Consider the following 22,903-nt stretch of genomic DNA (forward strand, 5'->3'; position numbering starts at 1 on the left):
ATAATTTTATTGTTTTTATATTTTTACCAATACCATGAAGATAAATTATTGGAGAGGGGCTGGAGCTGTGGCATGGTGCATTAAGCTGCTGCCTGCAACCTCAGCATCCCATATGACCACCAGTTCGAGTCCCAGCTGCTCCACTTCTGATCCACTTCCCTGCTACTGAAAGCAGAAGATGGCTCGAGTGCTGGGGACCCTACACCCAAGTTGGAGACTCAGAAGAAGCTCTGGAGCTCTGGGCTCCTGGCTTCAGCCTGGCCCAGCACTGGCTGATGTGGACATCTGGAAAGAATCTCACTCTCTCTCTCTCTCTCTCATCTTTATCCATTTCTCTGTCTCTGTCTCTCTAACTCTGCCTTTCAAATAAATAAATAAATCTTTAAAAAAAAGATTGAAGATTCCAAGATGGCAGAAAAGGAAGGGAACTTACTGCTCAAGTCTAGGGGAAGACAGTTAAAAAAAGTGGAGAGAGTGCAATCTCAGGGAAGAGTTAGGGGGAAAACCACAGTGGAAATTCTAGAGAAGTTAGAGGGATGCTGGGGATCTACATGGAGGATATGGATGTGCAGCACAAGTGTGGATACAACACAGGACCCCAGCGGCCGAGAGCCTCAGCACCAGCTTTGGAGACTGAGGTGAGAACAGACTGCAGCAGCTCAAGCCACTGGCAATAAAACTGCAGGGAGAGCCTAGTGTGAGTCTGGCCTGGATCCCTATGGGGGACAGTGTACCTGCCAACCTAGAGGGGAAAGAGGGGCAAGTTTCTCTCTCTCCTCAACCCCCTGACAATGGTGCCCTGCAACTAGCTGAGAGAGGATGGGCATCATTTTGGAACAAAACAGCTGAGCCAGCTTATGTTCGCACACCCAGCAACCAGCCAAGATGAGACGACTAAGTCTGGCTGGAAGGATTGACAGGGGGCTGGACACCCACGGAGGACTGTGCAGTGCCCCCACAAGCTCTGGGGTTTAGGCTGCCTGGGCGGAGGACCCACAGTTTGCTGACTCTGGGAATGTCTTCATCTCTCTGTGGATAGGATGGACTGGCAAGGCAGAGTGGATCCTTGGTGCCCCGTGACTGTGGGAGCCTTGTGTGCTGGGACTGTGGAACCACTGAGGCTGCCTGGGAGGGTGCAGGGTGTGGATGGGTCTCAGGGCACTTGTTGTGGGTGGCTCCACACACTCGGAGCTCCCTGATTGCCTAGGGTGGGTCACTGTTGCGGGATCCATGACTGCATTGAGTGTTTCACATAAAAACTTGGTAGGTAGGGTAGGCATTTGGCAGAGTGGTTGAGACACTACATGGGATACCTACACCCCAAATAGGGCTGCCTGGGTTCAAGTCCTAGCTCTGCTTCCAATTGCAGCTTCTTGCTAATGTGCACCCCAGGAGGCAGCAGGTGATAGCTCAAGTACTGGAGTCCCTGCCACCCACATGAAAGACTGATATTGAGTGCTGGTCTCCTGGCTTTGTTTCGGCCCAGCCTGGGCTATTGCAGTCATTTGGGGAGTAAATCAGTAGATGGAAGTCCTCTCTCTCTCTCTTTCTCTGCCTTTAAAAAAACGAACAAACAAAACAAATACATCCCGGGTTGGCAAAAGAGGTTGTACTTCAGTCACAATGCAAAAGAATCACCATCTTTCTTTGATTACCAATCAGGAGTCAACTGCCTGATCCAGAACCCCTTGAAAGAAGGAAAGGGAGATGCCCTTGAAGAAACATCCTTCTGTAACCACTCTGTATCCTTCTGTTTGTAGTTTCCATATAGTAAACTTTTGTCCTACTTTCTCAAATGCAAAGCAAAATATCCTGTGGTAAGCGTTTGACTTAAGTAGTTAGAATACCTGCATGGGTCCCACGACCAGCTATAGATCCCAATTCCATCTTGCTGTTAATACAGATCCTGGGAAGCAGTGGCGAGGACTAAAGTAGATGATTTCCTGCCACCCACTTGAGAAACCTGGGTTGGCTTTCCAGCTCTCAGCTTTAGCCCCTCAATCATTGTGCACATCTGTGGAGTGAGCCAATGGATGAGAGCTAATGTGCTCTCCCTTTCTCTTTCTCTCGCTCTCGCTCTCTCTCTCTGCCATCAAATAAATAATTTTTTTACAGGACTGAGCTTCTTGAAAAAAATAAAATATCTTTCCTGGGAGATTATAATAATGAAAGAAATTCAAAACACCTGTGGTAATTATCGGGTATTAGCCTCAGGGAAGTAAAATCTCTAAGATTTAAAGCATATTAGAATTGTGGCTTATGAGGCCCAGGGCTGGGGCACAGCAGGTTAAAAGGCTGCCTGTGACACCTGCATCCCATATGAGTGCCCAGTTCAAGTCCTGCTTGTTCCACTTCCCATCCATCTCCCTGCTATTGCACCTAGGAAGGCAGTGGAAGATGGCCCAACTGCTTGGACCTCTGCTACCCATGTGGGAGACCCAAATGGAGTTCTAGGCTCCTGGCTTCAGCCTGGCACAGCCCTGGCCATTGTGGCCATCTGGGGAATGAAACAGTGAATAGAAGATCTCTCTATATATCTCTCTGTCTCCTGCTCTTTCGCTGTAACTCTGCCTTTTAATTTATTTTTTGTAAAACTGAGGCTTATGGAGATCAACTGATCAAGTAACAACTATAGACCTAAACTCTCATTCCTTCCATAGACTTTACAGTACTCGACAATTTTCAGCAACAGTTTGATCATATTGGAATATTCTTGCCCAAGTGAGAAAAAATTTGTTGTGTACCTGGGTGTCCGTTACTAAGGTGGAAGAATAAATTTTGGTGGATCTCTTATTTTTGAGGCACGTTCTATCTTTAGGTGTTCTACTCAGATACACTTTACATAGGAGCCCAAAAGCTGCCACATGCAGTTAGGAACCAGAATAAAAGAAAGCAAGAATAAACCAAGTCCAAAGTTAGTAGAAGGAAAGAAGTAACAAAGGTCAGAGTGGCAATCAATGAAATAGAGACTAAATAAAAATACAAAACACCAATAAAACCAAGAGTTGTTTATTTGAAAGGCAAACAACAATAGCCGGAAATCCACGGCAGAATAGGGAGGGAGTTTACTGCTCTAGACTAGGGGAAGGTAGTTTAAAAAAAAAAAAAAAGTGGAGAGAGTGCAATCTCAAGTAAAAGGGAAAAAACTGCAGTGGGAACTCCACGAAGGAAGAGGGACGCTGTGGGTCTATGTGGAGGGTGTGGATGTGCAGCACAAGCTTTAACACAACACAGGATTGTAGCCACTGAGAGTTTCAGTGTCAGCTCTGGAGTGTGAGATGAAACCAGACTGCAGCAGCCTCTGCACTCCCTACAGCTGCAGGCAGAGCCTCGCAGGAGTCCATTCTGAGCCCTGTGAGGGACAAGGTACATGACAACCTAGAGGAAAAAAGGGGGCATGATCTCTTCCTATCACCCTGAGATCGGTGCCTGGCAACTGAGAGACAGCAGGTGCGATTTTGGACATATGTAACAGATGCGCTAACTTGTGTGGGCACCACAGTAACCAACCAAGAGGAGAGGCCTGAGTCTGGCTGGGAGGACTGACAGGGGGCTGGGCACCCATGCAGGACTGTGAAGTTCCCCCAGCCTCCCAACACATCACAGGCTCTGGGGTACAAACTGCCTATGCGGAGCACCCACAGGCATCTGGCTCTGGGAGCATCTCCACCTCTCTGTGGACAGGACAGACTGGCGGGATGCAATGGATTCTTGGCGCCTCGTGACTGTGGGATACTTGTGTGCTGGGACTGTGGGAACACTGTGGCTGTGTTGAAGGGCACAGGGTGTGGCTGGGTCTCTGGGCACTCACTGGGGGCAGCTCCACATGATCAGGGCTCCCTGATTATCTGCGGTAAGTCATTGAGGAAGTATCCATGCTGACACTGAGGACTGCACGGATCCTTTGTGTGGTTCTTGCGGTAGCACGGATGAGTATTGCACCCAATGTGGGCTAGCACTTGGACATTGGGTATTGCCCACCTTGGAAAAGAGGAGGTGAGGGTGTGATTATGCCAACGGAGCTGATCAAACCCTCCCCTCTCATAAAAAAGAGATCTACCATGCCCAATGTGGGTGTCACCCTGTATACTTGCCCCACCCTCTAGCACTGACAAGAGCTCCCTGGCCGTAAGAATCTTTAGAAATATGCAAACACATGGCGACTGAATGACATATTCTTGAATGAACAGAGGGTCATAGAAGAAATCAAAAGAGAAATAAAAAAATTTTGTAAATGAATGAAGACAAAAATACAGCTTATCAAAACTCATGGGATGCAGCAAGGGTGGTGTTAACAGGGAAGTTTTTAGCAACTGGTGCCTACATCAAGAAATTGGAAAGATACCAAATAAATGAGCATCTCAAGGACCTAGAAAAGCAACAACAAACCAAATTAAAATTAGAGAATAAATCAACAAAATTAAAGCAAAAAAATACAAAAGATCAATGAAAAAAAGATCCAGTTTTTTTTTTTTTTTTGAAAAAATAAATAGAATTGATACACCATTGGTCCAACTAACCAAAAATAAGAGGGAGAAGACCAACGTTAATAAAATCAGAGCTGAAAAAGGAGATGTAACAATAGATACCACGGAAATAAAATGAATCATCATGATTTACTACAAAGAGCTGTATGCCAACAAATTGGGAAACCTAGAAGAAATGGATAGATTCCTGGACAAATGCAACCTACCAAAATTGAGCCATGAAGTCAGAGAAAACGAAAACAGACCAATAACCCAGATGGAAACTGAATCAATAATAAAGTCCCTTCCAACAAAGAAAAGCCCAGGGTTGGATGGCTTCCCTGCTGAATTTTATCAGACATTTAAAGAACAAATTCCAATTCTTCTCAAGTTATTCAAAACAATTAAAAGGGAGGGAATCCTCCCCAACTCCTTCTGTGAAGCCAGCATCACCTTAATTCCTAAACCAGAAAAAGATACAACACAGAAAGAAAATTATAAGCCAATTTCCCTGATGAGCATAGACACAAAAATCCTCAATAAAATACTGACCAATCAAATCAAACAATACATCAGATAGATCATTCACCCGAACCAAGTAGGATTTATCCCTGGTATGCAGGGATGTTTCAACATTCGCAAAGCAATAAATGTGATACATCACATCAACGAACTTAATAACAAAAAACGTATTATTATGTCAAGATGCAGAGAACGCATTTGAAAAAATATAGCATCCTTTCATGATGAAAAGATGTTAAGCAAATTGGGTATAGAAGGAACATTCTTCAACATAATTAAGCAATTCATGACACAACCTTCACAGACAATATCTTATTGAATGGGGAAAAGTTAGAAGCGTTCCCAACGAGAAGGATGCCCATTTTCAACATTGCTATTAATATAGCCCTGGAATTTTTAGCCAGAGTCATTAGGCAAGAAGAAATCAAATGGATACAAATTGTGAAGGAGGAAGTCAAATTATCCTTATTTGCAGATGACATGTTTCTGTACAAAGGTGAACCAAAATACTCCACTAAGAGACTCTTGGAACTCATAAAAGAGTTTGGTAAAGTGACAGGATATAAAATTAACACACAAAAATCAACAGCCTTTATATACACAGACAACACCATGGTTGAGAGAGAACTTCTAAGATCAATCCCATTCACAAGAGCTACAAAAAAAATTAAATGACTTGGAACAAAATTAACCAAGGATGTCAAAATCTCTGTGATGACAATTACAAAACATTAAAGAAAGAAAGAGGAGAAGACACAAAAAATGGAAAAATCTTCCATGTTCATGGATTGGAAGAAACAGTATCATCAAAATGTCCACACTACTGAAAGCAATTTACAGATTCAATACAATTACAATCAAAATACCAAAGACATTCTTCTCAGAACTAGAAAAAACAATGTTGAAATTCATATAGAAATACAGGAGACCCTGAATAGCTAAAGCAATCTTACACAACAAAAACAAAGCTGGAGACATCACAATACTAGATTTCAAGATATACTACATGGTAGTTATAATCAAACAGCGTGGTGCTGGCAAAAAAAAAAAAAAAAAAATGGGTAGACCAAAGGAATAGAAGAATAGAATAGAAACTCCAGAAATAAATTCATGCATCTACAACCAACCTATCTTTGACCAAGGAGCTAAAATCAATCCCGGAAGCAAGGACAGTCTCCTCAATAATGGTTCTGGGAAAACTGAATCTCCACATGTGAAATAAGACCCCAAAAAGACAAATACCATGCATCCTTCCTGATCTGTGGTAACTAATAGAGTACCTAAAAGGTCATCTATAGCAGTGATATTGACCCTTTCAGAAGCGATGATTTTGAGCAGCCCTTGTCTTGACTGTTGAGGGTGAGTTTTTTTTTTCCATATAGTTTGTTGAATTCTTTACTTAGTATAGGGTTAATCTTATGAGTATAACATTAACTGAAAGCAGATCTTTGTATAAAGTAAGAATGAGAATAGGAGAGGGAAGGAGAAGAAGCATGGGAGTGTTGGCAGGAAGGAGGGTAGGATGGGAAGAATCACTGTGTTCCTAAATTTGTATATATGAAATTCATGAAGTCTGTCTGTATACCTTAAATAACTATATCTACATAAAAAAGTAAACAAAATTAATACATTTTAGCTGGATTTATCAATAAAAAAGAAGCCACAAATAAAAAGGGATAATTTTGTTTTAAAATTTTTAAAGGTGAACAAATCTCATGAATTTTGTACATACAGATCTAGGAACATGGTGATACTTCCCATTCAATCCTCCTTCCTGCCCACATACATACCCTTCCTCCTACTTCCTCTCTTATTCTCTCTCTTAGTTTTTATAAAAATCTACTTTCAGTTTTTTTTTATACTCATAAGATGAACCCTATACTAAGTAAATAGTTCAACAAATTCTAAGAGGAAAAAGAACACTGTTCCTCAACAGTAACAGATATTAGAAACATGGTATTTGTCTTTTGGGGACAGACTCATTTCACTAAGAATAATGGTTTCTAGTTGCATCCATTTTGTTGAAAAAGGCAAGATTTCATTCTTTGTTATGGCTGAATAGTTTTCCATATATATATATATATATATATATATATATATAAATTTTCTTTATTCAGCCATCACTGATTGACATCTGGGATTATTCCATATCTTAGCCATTGTGAATTGACCTGCAAGAAATATGGGGGGTACATATAATTCTTTAATATGATTATTTAATTTCATCTGGGTACACTCCCAGGAGTGGGAATGCTGGGTTATATGATAGATCTATTTTTAGCTTTCTAAGGTATCCCCCTATTGTTTTCAACAATGGCTGTACTAGCTTACATTCTTATCAAGGGTGAATTAGAGTACCTTTTTCCCCATATCCTCACCAGCATTTACTGTTTGTTGATTTCTATATGGGAGCAATTCTAACTGGGGTGAAATGAAACCTCATTGTGGTTTTGACTTGCATTTCCCTGTTGGCTAGTGATCCTGAGAATTTTTCCATGTGTCTGTTGGCCATCTAAAATTCCTCTTTTGAAAAATGCTTGTTCAAGTCCTTTGCTCATTTCTAAACAAGACTGTTTTGTTGTTGTTGAGTCTCTTGAGCTCTTTATAGATTCTGGATATTAATCCTTTGTCTGTTGTATAGTTTGCAATTATTGTCTCCCATTCTGTTGGCTGCCTTTTCACTTTGTTGCCTATTTCCTTTTCAGTGCAGAAGCTTTTCAGGTTGATGTAATCCAATTTGTCTATTTTGGCTTTGATTGTCTGTGTTACTGGGGTCTTTTCCAAGAAGTCTTTGTCTATGCCAATGTCTTACACAGTTTCTCCTAAGTTCTCTTCTAGTAATTTGAGGGAATCGGGTCATAGATATATATCCTTGATCCATTTTAAGTTGGTTTTTGTATAAGGTGTAAGGTGGGGGTATTGTTTCTTACTTCTGCAAATAGAGATCCATTTTGCCCAGCACCATTTGTTGAAGAGACTGTCCTTTCTCTAGAGAGTGATTTTAATTCCTTTGTCAAAGATTAATTGGTTGCAGATTAATGGGTTGATTTCTAGAGTTTCTATTCTGTTCCATTGGTCTGCATGTCTATATTTGTGACAAAACTCAAACCAGCACCCACATGGGATGCTGGCATCATAGGTGATAGGTTAATCCACTAGGCTACAATGCTGGTCCCAATAATAAAAAAACTTAAGCAGCTTCTGCACAGCATACAAAACAATCAACAGAGTGAAGAGACAACCTAAAGAATGGGAGAACATTTTTGCAATCTATTCATCTGACAAAGGACTAATATCTAGAATACATTAGAAACTAATAAAACCTCAAAAAATAAAAAAATATATAATTTAAATGTGGGAAATTATATGAATATATGCTTTTCTACAAAAGAATGCAAATTTTCAACAAATTATGAAAAAATGCCTAGCATCATTAGCTATTAGGGATATGCAAATCAAAAAACAGTGATTAAGAAGCCTACCACTTGGCCGGCGCCGCGGCTCACTAGGCTAATCCTCCGCCTAGCGGCGCCGGCACACCGGGTTCTAGTCCCGGTCGGGGCGCCGGATTCTGTCCCGGTTGCCCCTCTTCCAGGCCAGCCCTCTGCTGTGGCCAGGGAGTGCAGTGGAGGACGGCCCAGGTGCTTGGGCCCTGCACCCCATGGGAGACCAGGAAAAGCACCTGGCTCCTGGCTCCTGCCATCGGATCAGCGCGGTGCGCCGGCCGCAGCGCGCCGGCCGCGGCGGCCATTGGAGGGTGAACCAACGGCAAAAAGGAAGACCTTTCTCTCTCTCTCTCTCTCTCTCTCTCACTGTCCACTCTGCCTGTCAAAAAAATAAAAAAAAAAAAAAAAAAAAAAAAAAAAAAAAAGAAGCCTACCACTTGAGACATTCACATCCCATAATGGAGTACTTGAGTTCATGTTCCTGCTCCACTTTTCCTTCCAGCTTCCTGCTAAAGCACACGCTGGGAGGTTACAGTTGATAACTCAAGTATTTGGATCCCTGTCATCCATGCAGGAGACCCAGAATGAGTTCTTGGATTCAGTCTATCCCAGCTTCAGCTCTTGTGGGCAACTGGCAAACTATCTGCATCATTCTGTCTGTTTCTCTCTCTCTCTCTCTCTCTCTCTCTCTCCCTCCCTCCCTCTCTCTCTCTTTCATAAATAAATAAAATGAATAAATGAAAATTTTTAGAAAGACAATAACAAATGCTGGTAAGGATGTAGAGAAAATGAAATTGTTATACACTGTTGGTGGGAATATAAATTAGTAGAGACATTATGGAGAGTAGTATGTAGGTACCTTACAAAACTAAAATTAGAGGCTGGTTTTGTGGTTTAGTGGGTTATGTTATCCCCTGCAATGCTGGTATCCCATATGGGCACTAGTTCAGATACCAGCTACTCCACTTCCTATACAGCCCCCTGCTAATGGTCTGGGAAAAGCAGTGGTCTAAATAGTTCAAGTGCTTTGGCCAATGAAACTTATGTGGGAGACCTGGATGAAACTCCTGGCTCCTGGGTTCAGCTTGGCCCAACTCTGCCTACTGCAGCCATCTGGGGAATGAACCAGTGAATGGGATATATATATACACACACACACACACACACACACATTATATATATATATATATATACAAATACATATATATATATATATATATAATTCTCTCTATTGATAATGTGATTTGGATAGGCCACCTTAAAGCAGATGCTACCTTTTCATCTGGACAAAAATATAGTGTTGACAGCACAAACTGTAATTCACTGATATGAATAACAAGAGCTTAAAGAAATAACTAAGTTGTCTGCAGGTTATTCACTCTCTCCACTTCTTCCCCTCCATCAACTTCCTTCTATGGCCTCATAAAGAGAGACCTATGTTCAACTAATAGAATTCTCTGGTTTAAGGATGCTTCTGGGGGCCAGCACTGGGACACAGGGGGTTAAGCACTTGCTTGGGATGTCAGAATCTAATACCGGAGTGCTGCTCCACTGCCATTTCCGCTCTCCTGCTAACGCACCTTGTGAAGGGCTGGTTAATTAGGGCTCTTCTATCACAGGCTAGCAGCAGTATGTACTCAGAGGAAGAGATATTTGTTCTGTACTTGGATTTAATTTTTCTGTCAGCATCACTGCTGGTAAAATCAGCCAGTGTTTTATGCTAAGACACAACAGTACCTCTAACTACAGAATTCACATCATAATTAAGGACATAAATCAGAGGATGATAATCTGGGTTTTCACTGATATTAACGAATACCCTAATACCTGGAAGGAGCTAGTCATATGGAAGGATGAACTGACTAATTATTGAGGACTCTCTTACTGGCCTTTGAGACATTATATTGTCTTCCAAAGTTTGGTAAAAAAAAAAAAAAGTGGGGCATTCTTCCTACCAGCCATCACCAATATACAGCTATTTTCCTCCTTGTTTTTTATAGATTTATCTACTTATTTGAAAGGAAGGTGACAGAGAGAGGGGGAAGAAGTAGAAGGGAGAGAGGGAAAGAGGGAGAGAGGGAGAGAGAAAGAGAGAGAATCTTCCATCCGCTGGCTTATTCCACAAATGCTTGCTACAGTTGGGGATGGTCAATTCCATCAGCCAGGAACTCCACCCAGTTGCAAAAACGGGTGGCATGGGTCCAAGTACTAGAGCCATCATTAGTACATTCGTAGAAAGCTGTATCAGAAGTGAAGGAGATGGGTTTCAAACTCACACTCATATGGGACGTGGATATCCTAAGCAGTGGCTTAACCCACTGTGCCTCAACGTCTGGCCCTGTAGTGCTGTTTTCCTAAAGCAAAAGCACTCAGGTGAGGAATGAAGGTAGAAAGAGAAGAAACACTGATCATGATTTGATGCTTAATGACTTAAAGTGTGAACGTGTCCCCTAAAAAGATGTTTAAGTCCTAAACACTAATACTTGTGAATGCAATTCTATTTAGAAATAGGGTCTTGTCAGATGACCAAATTAAGATGATCCTTAGGGTAGTTCTTAATCCTATATGACTGGTGTTCTTACAGGAGGGAACATATGAACATAAAGGGAAGATGATAAGATACAGGACTAATGTCATCCATGAGAAAAAGGACATGTGAGGCCACCAGAGGCGGGGAGAAAGGCATGAAGCAGATTCTCTCATGCCCCTCACAGGAAGCAACTCTGCTGACACTTTGATCTCAGAGTTGTAGCCTCCAGAATTGGCAGATCAGAAATGTTTCTTGTTTAATCTACCCAGTGTCTGATACTTGTTATGGTGGTTCTAGGAAGTGAATACAGTGAGCTAGTCTGATGTTTTTACTTATTTTCCTTCCAACTAGGTTCTATTCATCTAGAAATCTGGAAACCAAGCAGGAATGAATTCACCAGGATATTTAATATATGTTCAATTGAAATCAAAGCTGAAACTGCTGTGTAGACAATTGGAGCTCTTTATCTTTATCAACAATAGAACAATAAGATGATACTGAAATGATAACAAGCAAGGCAAAATAATGTTTTTTGCCACATAGACTTCAGGGTTAGCTCCTCCAAGATTCCAGGATGACGACTATTACACATAGCAGAAACAGAAGAGAGGCTATGGATGAACATCCATGGGTAGGAAGAAGGCCAGGTTCTTGCTGAATAAGGGCGTGGTTCATCTCACTGTGCAGACACAAACCAAATGAACAACTTCCTGGGGGAAATTAAATGGGTAGTGAAGGAATTATGAATACCAACTAAAACTTATAACCAAGGGAAAAACAGCAAACTCTAAAGTCATTTGACTCTCTTGCTTGTCAGTCATTTTGGCCTGTAAGATGTCCTGGTGGGGACAGGTGCTGTGGCATAGTGCGTAAAGCCTCTGCCTGCCATGCTGGCATCCCACATAGGTTCCTGTTAGAAGCCTGGCTGCTCCACTTCCAATCCAGATCCCTGCTAATGTGCTGGGGAAAGCAGGGGAAGATGGTACAAGTCCTTGGGCCCCTCCACCCATGTGGGATACCCAGATGAATCTCCTGGTTCCTGGCTTCAGCCTTGACCAGCCCTGGCCATTGCTGTCATTTGGGGAGTAAACTAGCAGCCAGAGTGGACCTGCCAAAATGGACATTTCCTATTTTCCTTCACTACAGGTCATTAATTAGGAATGATTAAAATATGTACATAGTATACACTGAAAATATACACACTTTTATCTCTCATTTAATCTCTATCTCTACACATACACACACACACATACACACACACGAGGGGACTTCAAAACATTTATGGAAAATGTAATTAAAGATGTTTATTTCAGTGCAAATTCATGTATGGATGTCAAATTTTCATGAACAAAAATAAGCATCTTTTAATTTCACTTTCCACAACTGTTTTGAAGTCCCCGTGTGTGTGTGTGTGTGTGTGTGTGTGTGTGCGATATCTGGAAAGACAGTTAATATCTTCAACTTCTCTATAGAGAACTTGAACTAGGTGATTTCTAAAAATTCTCTTGGTAATAAATCTGTGAGTTGTAATTTTTTTCTTTGAACCACAACTGTATTTTTACACATGACATAATGAATTATGGAGTTCTAATTATTTCTCAAATTTAAAATCTTAAGTAAAAACATTCCATCTCTCTCATCAGTAAATCAAGACATGATTTGTAATCCAATTAAGTTACCAAAATTTTTAGACAGACATTAAAGAATCAATTATCCTTTTTGTGATATACTCATACAATTAATTTATTTATGCCAAAGATGTCTCTAGATAATATGTAATTCTCCATGTCTTCTATACACACATATATTTATATAACACACACACACAGGTCATTTTTACCCCTCCAGATTCACTCAAAATGTAACATTATGTACAAAAAGAGAGGCTCTAGAAAATCCTTGTGATGACAAACAGCAGGGGCTCAAACCACTTAGCCTGTTTGCACTCTCCAGAAGGCTGACTGCCAAGCAAATATACTAGAATTTGGCATTCCTTATATGCTAGATAATGAGTGCATGAAGTCGCACACAGGCTTAATGATAGGGATTTAAGAAATTCTTCAGCTAGAGTTCTTTAATGCTCTTATAAGATCAACAAATAATGTCTTTACCCTTAAGTTAGAATTTTAAAATATTTAATTCACCTTGATCATTAATTCATAAAACTAACGGAATGTTAGTAAATTCGTATTTACTTCTCCTGAAACTTCTATCAAAACTTCTATCAAAAAGCTTACTTTGGGACTAAAGTTATTTCTAAGTCACAGTAATGTCTCCCATGCTAATTCCTGAGAATAAAACATAGCATAAGGATACATTTTTAGTTCATGAACATACTCATACTTTAGGAAGCAAGCAAATCAACTGCCAACTAAACTGGGCCATTTCTTTTGTATTTGTATACTGGGAAAACTCAGTATCTTGCCACGGATCTGGCATGGGAACATAAAAATACAAAGTATAAAGAATTCATGCACACTCAAACTAGTGGCACGCACTGTCAAAATCTTCAGTACAGAAAGGTCTGAGAAATAACAATATTTAACAATCTTTGCATTCTAAGGTTATAAAAACACATCTACTGTGTGCAAACCTTCCGCCATACTAAAACATTTGTCGATGTTAGTGAGAAAAGCAAACCAAGCTCAAAGTCCAGAAATTGCAAAAGGGAGGCTGGTTGCAGGAGAGGGTGCAGGCTGGGGGCAGGCGCCTGTCCTAAGGGATGGAACAGCGATTGCTTTTCTTCTCTGGAATGTGCTCATCATTGCCCTATGACTGGGACCTGCGGCTGCAGCAGGGAAACAGGTAGGTGTCCAAATTCCTTTAGATTCTTAGGTTCACCCAGGTTCAGGCAACACCTAAGTTCCACAGAGGAGGGGGGAAAAAAAAAGGCCCTGTCCCACCAGGACTCTGCCCGCTGGCTCCAGGATCCGAGGCTGCCTCCGTCAGCTGCGTGGCTGTGGGGACATACGGGAAACTTCCGAGGAAGCTGCCGCCCGAGAGGAGAAAATCCTGCCACCAGCGCACGTAGCCCGGTTGGCAGTGCTGGCCGAGGGTGAAGACAAGACGCTATGGGTTACTCACAGTTTGCCTCTGAGACGGGAAGCACTAGGGCGAGACACGCCAGCAGCGCCCCGCAGCGCCCCCCGAGAACCCTCATTGCAAAGCGGCAGAGGCGCGGGCGGGGAGCGGGAGCGTGCCGCGGGGCCCGAGCGCTCGGCGCGCGCGCAGCTGCGAGCCCTGGCACTGCTCTGGGTGGACTGCGGCGCGCCGGCGCCGGGGAGGCACCCCTGGGGGCGGGGGACCGCCCGCTCCCAGCCCCCAGCCCTAGAGGGGGAAGTGATAACAAGGACATTTCCAGGAAGCTTTTGCGGCTAGGGGGGAAGGGCTGAGGGACAGCGTTGCGAGCCCGGTAAACACAGCCGAGACCTGCGTCCTCGCCCGCCCCCAGGTCCCTGCGGTTGCTTCCACGGAGGAAGGACACGCAGTCCAAACCTCCGGCCACCCAGGCTGCAGGGCCGAGAGAGAGCTTTGAGAGCTCAGAGGACAGGAGCTCCGGGCTTAGAAGAAGTGCTGAGGATGAGGATGTGACCCAGAACTTGGAAGCCAGTGAGGACCTTGAGGAAGGAGAATGGAAGAATATAGGATGTTTGTGATCGTTCATATCTTTGTTGTGGTCTTGTATTTATGGCTTTAAAAAAACTGCAAAAAGTATTTCGGTGACATCTGAAGTTGTCACCTTCGAACAACTCATTTTGGGTTTTGCACATTACCGCTAGTTTTTGTACTGATGGAACATATTTTAAACGTGTTTAAAGCTGCCTTTGTAACTAAACTGCCTGAATTCAAATGCAGTGCATACTCTGCCATTAATTAGTTGTGTAACTTGGGGCAGACATTTGGTGTAGTGATAAAGATGTCAGCGACATCCTGGGCCAGCACTGTGGCTCTGAGGGTTAACCTGCCACCTGCCATGACAGCATCCCATGATCGCCCGTGAGCTCTAATGGATATCCTGGGGAAGCAGCAGAAGATAAGTGCTGGGGCCCCTGCCATCCATGTGGAAGACTCAGATGGAGTTCCTGGTTCCTAGCTTCCAATGCAGCCATTTAGGGTGTGAACCAAGAGATGAAAATTATCTCTCACCCTTCCTCTCTCTCTCTGTAACTGCTTTGCAAGCAAATAAGTAAATCAAAAAAAAAAAAAAAAAAAAAAAAAAAAAAAAGCCAGCATCCCACATCCGTGTACTTGGTGTACTTGGGTTCAGGTGCTGGCTCCCTTCTATATCCCTTCTTCCTGCTAATGTGCACACTGAGATGCAGCTGGTGATAGCTCAACTTGTTCAATCCTTGCCAGCCACAGACCTGGACTGAGCTCCTGGCTTCCACCTGGCCATTGCTGATGTGGCCATGTGAAGCAGATGGGTGATCTCTTTGTCTCTTTGCCTCCCATAGAGATAACTAAAAGTTATAGCCCACCCCCCCCACCTTTCAAATAAATAATTAAGAAATTAAATTTCATGACCTCTCTAAACCTTCATTGTATAAATAAAATGCTAATAATAGTAAGGTTTTTTTGTTTTTTTTTTTTTGTTTTTTTTTTTTTTTGTTTTTTTGACCAGCAGAGTTAGACAGTGAGAGAGACAGAGAGAAATGTCTTCCTTCTGTTGGTTCACCCCCAAAATGGCCACTACTGCCAGCATGCTGTGCCTATCCAAAGCCAGGAGCCAGGTGCTTCCTCCTGGTCTCCCACGAGGGTGCAGGCTCAAGTACTTGGGCCATCCTCCACTGCCCTCCCGGGCCACAGCAGAGCTGGACTGGAAGAGGAGCAACCGGAACAGACTCCGGCGCCCCAACTGGGACTAGAACCCGGGGTGCTGGCGCCGCAGGCGAATGATTAGCCTAGTGAGCCACGGCACCGGCCAATAGTAAGGGTTTTTTAAAATATTCATTTTGTTTGTTTGAAAAGTAGTTAGATCTTCCAACTACTGTTCCACTCCCCAAATGGCCATAGTGGCCAAGGCTGGGCCAGGCCGAAGCCAGAAGCCAGGAGCCAGGAGCCAGGAGCTTCTTCCAGGATTTGGGCCATCCACTGCTGCATTCCTAGGTGCATTAGCGGGGATATGGATCAGAAGTGGAAACACTGGGACTCAAAACAGTGCCAAGATGGGATGCTGGCATTGTAGGCAGCAGCTTTCCTGGTATGGCAAAATGCTGGCCCCAAGAGTAAGTTTTCATAGTGTTAATGTAAGGATTTTCAGAGATAACATATAGAGGCTAGCATTGTGGTACAGTGCCTGCAATGCCAGCATCCCCTGTGGGTGGCAATTCAAGTTCCACTGGCTCCACTTCCAATCCAGCTCCTTGTTAATGCTCCTGGGAGAGCAGAGGCACAAAACTCTCTCTCTCTCTCTCTCTCTCTCTCTCTCTCTGTAACTCTGACTTTCAAATAAATAAATCAATCTTTAAAAAAAAAAGAAACAACATATAAAGCTATTAGAATGAGTCAAACAGTACTACTCAACGAATATTTTAGTATTTATCTGGCCAAATGAAGTATCAGTTGATTTCCTTTGTGTCTGAGTGAAATTTGATAGGGCACTCATATTGCAAGGGTCTCTTCGGGCTCTAGTTTTTTTTTTTGTTTTTGTTTTTTTTTTTTTTTTTGGTTCTGTGACTCAGCTGGATGGAAATTGACACTAGAATCCCCTAGAATCCCCTTTCTGATAAAGAGCATGAGCTGTGGAATTCTCATTCACTTAGTAGAAGATGAATTTTCTTTCTCTGCCTTTCTAGGTCTGGCTGTTCAAAGAATTAAATTGATTTAAGAAAAATTACCAGGAGAAAACAATATTCAGTTACACATATACAAATGGGAGTCACAAAATATGAGATTCAAGAAGGTGGCCAAATGATCTTGTTGCATATCATCCCGAGCTATCCAAAGAGATAGGGGTTTAAGGCTTCTGGGAACAGATGCTGCAAATTAAGAGAAGGCAAGGGGAGGAAATGTAGGGATGGTCAGTAAAATATTATTATGTAGATAATAAAAATTAGCTCTCCTCCTGCTGCAGATACTTATATTTTTACTAAGGGAAATTTCCTTAATAAATGTAAATTTCCTCTACAAAAGAGAAAAAACTTGTGCTGTATTTTAGGAAGTTGGGGGAAAATAAGGAGTATTTTCTTCTGCTGATTCTGGATTGTATTTAACTCAAAATTATACACATGCCAAAGTGGCACATTTTGGAGTGGCACCCCCTCTGAACCTCTTCAACTCATTCAAAAATGAATTATTAAATATATCTATAAATCCGCTGTCTTTTAAATTCCCTTCCTTTTTGGCTTGTCTGACAACACCAGGTCCAGGTCTACCTATTCACCACTTCATTCTCATCCCCACATGATTTAAATATAAATCCAATGCTAATCTCTACAGAATTGTTTGGGTTATAGTAAGCTAAATAATCATTAAGTACTATATTTAATTATAAAATATTGAAATGCATTTAGACCATGACTTTTTTTTAAAGATTTATTTTATTTATTTGAAAGACAGTTACAGAGAGACGTAGAGCCAGAGAGAGAGAGAGAGAGAGGTCTTCCATTCGAGGTCTTCCATTCGAATGGTTCACTCCTCAAATGACCACAACGGCCAAAGCTCAGCTGGTCCAAAGCCAGGAGCCAGGAGCTTCTTCCGGGTCTCCCGTAAAGCTGCGGGGGCCCAGGGAGTTGGGCCATCTTCTACTGCTTTCCCAGGCCATAGCAGAGAGCTGGATTGGAAGAGGAGCGGCGGGAACTCCAACTGGTGCCCATATGGGATGGCAGCACTGCAGTGGCGACTTTACCCACTATGCCACAGTGTCTTCCCCAGACCATGACTTTTTTAACAAAGATTTTATTTATTTATTTGAAAGAGTTACAGAGGAGAGGCAGAGGCAGAAAGGGAGAGAGAGAGACAGAGAGAGAGAGAAAGAGAGAGAGAGAGATCTTAGTATGGCTGGTTCACCCCCCAAATGGCTGCAAAGGCCAGGGCTAGGAAAGGCCAAGACCAGGAGCCAGGAGCCTCATCTGGTATCCAGTGTGGGGCCAAAGCACTCAGGCCATCTCCTGCTGCTTTCCCAGAAGCATTAGCAGAGATCTGGATTGGAAGTGGAGAAGCCGGGCTGGCGCTGCAGGTGGCGGTGGCTGCTTAATCCGCTATGCCACAGCGCTGGCCCCCTAGGCCACTCTTAAAGATAAAAGTCCCATTTGGGAATCTGCACAACTTATGAGGAGGCATTAGGAGGAGAATAGCAACTTTGAGATCTCAAATTTTCTGAAGGAGGAAAATACCTCCAAAATCAGAATTCAAAAATATTCATAAAAATTATCTCTAATACAGAAATAAAAAATAGAAATAGTATGAATAGAAGAAGGCAGTGAAGGTGAAAGAAAAATCTTGCTCTTCTTAACTCTTCAATTGAAAATGAGTATCTTTCTAGTACCACAAATATGCATCACGATGCCAGCAATAGTTGTCAATGCTGAAATTTGCATCCCACACTGTAATACTGAATTTGGAAAACCACCCCAAATAAATTTAATAATACATCTTTAGATAAAATTTTCAGGTTTTTTAAGTGACTTTTCCCCTAAAGATTGGTTGATTTTGAAAGTCATAGTTTCAGAGACAGAGAGAGAGAGAGAGGGAGAATTTCTATGTGTTGTTTCACTCCCCAGATGGCCGTAATGTCCAGTGCTGGGCCAGGCCAAAGCCAGGACCCCAGGAGCTTCTTCCAGGTCTCCTAGGTGAGTGGCAGGGGCTCAAACCCTGGGACTATCCTCCACTGCTTTTCCTAGGAGCATTAGCATGGAGCTGGGCGGGAAGTAGAGCAGCGAGAACTGGAACCTGTGCCCAAAATATCAATATTGATCATGAAATGAAGGAGTGATAGCAGCAAAACTGTTTCATCATTCAGAATAAACTAGATCATACTGTGGTAAAATAACCACAAATTTGCAGTGCTTTTTTATTTATTGCTTGCTCATAAGATGTCTACTACTGCAAGTGTGAATTTCCAAGCAACTGCCTTCCATGTTTTGGCTCAGTATTCTATGCTGTTTGACTTAGTAGTTCCAAGTCAACATAGGCTTCCCCAATTACCATTGAAAGGGAAGAGGACAGAACATGGAGAATTGCTCAGTAGCTCCTAAATGACTTCACCAAGAAGTGACACAGCATTGACATTTCATTGGACAAATCATGTCACATGGCACTCTTGACTTAAGGAGGGTGGGAATAACTGTCTCATCCATCTATAACAACTAGAAATGGCTTAACAGCATTTGTATCTACCACACCACTTATGATACTGAATAAACGGAACCACCATAGTTAGCTAAGTGACTGCCTATATGTTGGCACTAGAAGTGTATAGCTGGTGTTGAGCATACTCACATTTTTAGAAAAATGGATATAGTTCCAGAAATGCTCAAGGAAACGTCACATAGTATGACTTTCAAGACTCAGAGGTAATAATTAAATTTTCCAAAGCTACATGTTCTTAAAAAGCAGTAGATAAAGGAAGATCTTAGAAACTAAATTTAGAAAGCCAGAGGAAGTCTGGCCAAGGAGATAAGGGAACCAGGATAGTGCATAATTGTGGAAGGCCAAGGCAGGCCAGAGTTTTAGAAGAGTTAACTGTATTAAAGGTATTAAATGATGCAAAATTGAAGAGAACTGATTGGTAAGTAGGAAGAGATATTATATCACAAAATATGTTTAGAGTAGGTTGATGGGACAGAAGCCTAATAATAGTTAATAGATAAAATAATGATAATCAATAATAGAGCTTTTTATGGTTTGAAAACCACTAGTTAAGGAAAGTCTGTTGTGAGAGCAATGAGTAGGGACAGTAGTAAAATGGCTTGTAATTAAGGGAGAATTGTGGTTTCATCTTGCCTAACTTTCCTATTCCCTTACCAAGGAGACTGAAGGTAGGAGAATATGTATATTAAATGTTTACAGGATAGGTTACACGAAACTACAAAATCTGCTATTATTCATTAGAAATAGCACTTGAGCTTTATTTATCTTATTTCATCATTTAGCAACCCTATATTTTATTTTAAAGTACAGGATTTGCATCCCTGCAAAATTATTTGGGCTCTCATGTTACAGATGGGTTACAGAGATTCAGAGACAGTAAGTTGTATATATGTAAATAAGTTTTACATATGAGTTTGAATTAGGGTTGCATGAGTTCGTAAAGGACAGAGAATAATTTAAAACCTACATCAATCTTAGTTCCAAACCATTATTTTCCCTTGATTACACAAGAATTCCCACTGGTCTCCTTTTACTGGGATTTGAAAATATATAATTAAAAGTAGAAACTGAATATGAACATGTAGGTTCCTACATTTAATGAGTGCTTTATTTTCTATAGGAATGTACTTGTTATATTTATCTCCAAAGATTATAAATACAAATCCAGATACTAAGTACCTCTTTTCAAAAGTAAAACATTACACAACAAACAATTATATCGCCATCTACATCTTGCAGAAATCAATAGCCAGCAACCTATGTATCTAAAAATCCTGGAATGAACACCTATCAAAATGCTCACCCTAGTTATTTTTGGTTGATGAATCTAAGATATTTTTCTCACCTTGGTCCTTTCAATGTTTTTCACATTTTCTATAAGTAATATAAATTTCTTTTGTCACCATAATCCTACTACAACAAATAGCAAACAATTTCATTTCACGTTTTATGTGACAGTAACTGCAGGTTAAAATGTCACTGTCATTTGAATTATTAAGATATTTTAGCAAATGAGTTTTTCCTTTGCCAGTAACTTATAATTGTCTCTGCATTGTTTCTGTAGTTGTGCAGGCTGAGTCTGCCAGAACCCCAATAGGTTCCCATGCCTACTGCATAAAACAAAGCAGCACAAAATCCCATGCACAGTAAGAGCTGAGATCTCTGGATCTCGGCTGGGGTTATTTGAGATAAAATCAAAGGAGCATCCTCGGTTCGCAACACATTTTGCACAGGTACAAAGCCTTGCCTAAGATCTGACCGGGATCTCTCAGTTTATATCTGGACGCTCCGGTTGCCTAGTTACGAGAACCATTTTCCCCCTAGCTCCGCCTCCTTCTCTTGGACCACTCCCCTGTCCCCGTCTCCTCTATCGGTCGGGGGCGGGGAACCGGGCCCACTCAGCCACTCAGAGGCCCCCGCTGCGGGGCCTCAATCAATGATTGGAGAATTCCTATGTGGGCGGAGCTTGGGGGAGGGCCTTCCGCGCCTCGGCGGAACGTCAGCACGTCGACGCGGGGCTTTTCTCCAGCCAGGTCCCGCTAGCCCTGCAAGGGTGTATCTCCGCCCTTCTCCCCGCAGTAGCTGGGCAAGAAGGACAGTTGCCGTCCGCTCGCGGGCGAAAGCGGTTCGCGGGGCTTTGTGATCCTAACGGCCGCCGTTCCTTCGCCCTCGGCTTCTCCTTCGGGCCTGCTCGCCTGGGGGGCGCCTTGGAGAGGCGGAGGCCCCCGGGACACGGCCCGGGGTGGCCTGCAGCCCATCGGGGCTCGGATGGGAGGTGACGGGAGGAGCGACCTGGGATGTTCAGTCTGATGGCTAATTGCTGCGGCTGGTACAAGCGGTGGCGGGAGCCCGTCAGGTAGGCTGGAGCCGGCTGTCCCGGCGCGGTCCAGGGGATGAGGACAGTTGCGCCCCAGGGGCTGGCCGGGGCCCCGCCTCTGCGCCCGGGGGACTCCTCTCCTAGCCGCGGAAGATGCTTTGGTTCCCAGTTTGGTCCCGGGAGGAAGAGTGGAAGACACAGTGCTTATCCTTGTTAGGTTTTACATAGGATTGAATTTCTTTAAAAGTTGTGGAGTGTGTGTATGTGTATGGACTTGGAAAACTATTTGTGGTGTATTTTTCTCCGAAGCTTTTGTAATGGAAATTTTTTGAAATGAGACAGACACGCATGGGATGTATTTTCTCAAGATCCACACATCGCATTCTCTGTCTCTGTCTCTGTCTCTCTCTCTCTCACACACTATCTTGTTTGAGGACCTAGGTTTGAAATCTGGCTCCACTACTTAACAATTACATGACTCAATTTTTGCTCCACCTTCCTCATACATTAAAGGAGGGTGATAATATCTGTGTCTTTGAAGTGTTGTATTCAGTAAGTGATGGATAGCGTTTTCTTTATTGCAGCTTCAGTTTTCATAAGGACTTTAAAGCCTTCACATTGAAAGGGTCCACTTTTTAACATTTCATTTTGGAGTGCTAGCTGTATTGATATTCAGTTCCTGTTTCTTTGTGGTCCCTTTAACAAGTATTTAAGAATATGCCATGTGCCAAGAACCGTGTTGGGAAGAGTGAAAATGATGGTTTTGAAACAGGGACCCAGCCTATAAGGAAATGAATTCGTTTCTCCTTACAAATAATGTTAACTTTTTTGTAATTCTCTGAAATTAGGCCAAGGATAAAATACAGCAAAGTTTCAAAATCTTAACATTTCAAAAATAGTATTTGAAGTACCATAAGGATGAACTGTGTTTTAAAGAAATGATTCCGGAAAACAACCCTTACACAAAATACATTTCGGAAAAAATTTTGCTTTAAAACAAATCTCTTGAAAACTTTTTCACCATCATTAACTCTTAACTGGATTTGTATGCTTTAAACATAAGTGATATGATTGATTTTTTTTAGAGATTTATCTTATTTATTTGAAAGAGTTACAGAGAGAGGAAGAGACAGAGAGAGATGACTTCCATCCACTGGTTCACTTCCCAGATGGCTGCAATGGCTGGAGCTGAGTTGATCTGAAGCCAGGAGCCCAGAGCCAGGAGTTTCTTCTGGGTCTCCCACATGGGTGCAGGGGCCCAAGCACTTGTGCCATCCTTTACTGTTTTCCCAAGCACATTAGCAGTGAGCTG

General features: G+C 42.3%; 2 protein-coding genes across 5 annotated transcripts in view; one reads left to right on the plus strand and one right to left on the minus strand.

Moving 5' to 3' along the window:
• Positions 1–14,334, minus strand: part of PROS1 (protein S) — an 85,195-nt gene extending 70,861 nt beyond the window's left edge. The window contains exon 1 of the mRNA XM_002716756.5: positions 14,049–14,334. Within this exon, the coding sequence (XP_002716802.2) occupies positions 14,049–14,319 (271 nt within the window). The 5' untranslated portion in view covers positions 14,320–14,334. The remainder of the gene's footprint in view (positions 1–14,048) is intronic.
• ARL13B (ARF like GTPase 13B) overlaps positions 13,647–22,903 on the plus strand; it is a 101,490-nt gene continuing 92,233 nt past the window's right edge. For 2 of the 4 annotated variants that reach the window (XM_008267086.4, XM_008267087.4), the window contains exon 1: positions 13,647–13,769. In XM_008267086.4, the coding sequence (XP_008265308.2) occupies positions 13,687–13,769 (83 nt within the window). In that variant the 5' untranslated portion in view covers positions 13,647–13,686. Of the gene's footprint in view, positions 13,770–21,241; positions 21,631–22,903 lie in introns of those variants that run through there. The other 2 variants (XM_002716754.5, XM_051819161.2) reach the window with 1 other exon arrangement.

The sequence above is a fragment of the Oryctolagus cuniculus genome, chromosome 4 (assembly GCF_964237555.1).
Source record: "Oryctolagus cuniculus chromosome 4, mOryCun1.1, whole genome shotgun sequence".
NCBI classification, from domain to species: Eukaryota; Metazoa; Chordata; class Mammalia; order Lagomorpha; family Leporidae; genus Oryctolagus; species Oryctolagus cuniculus.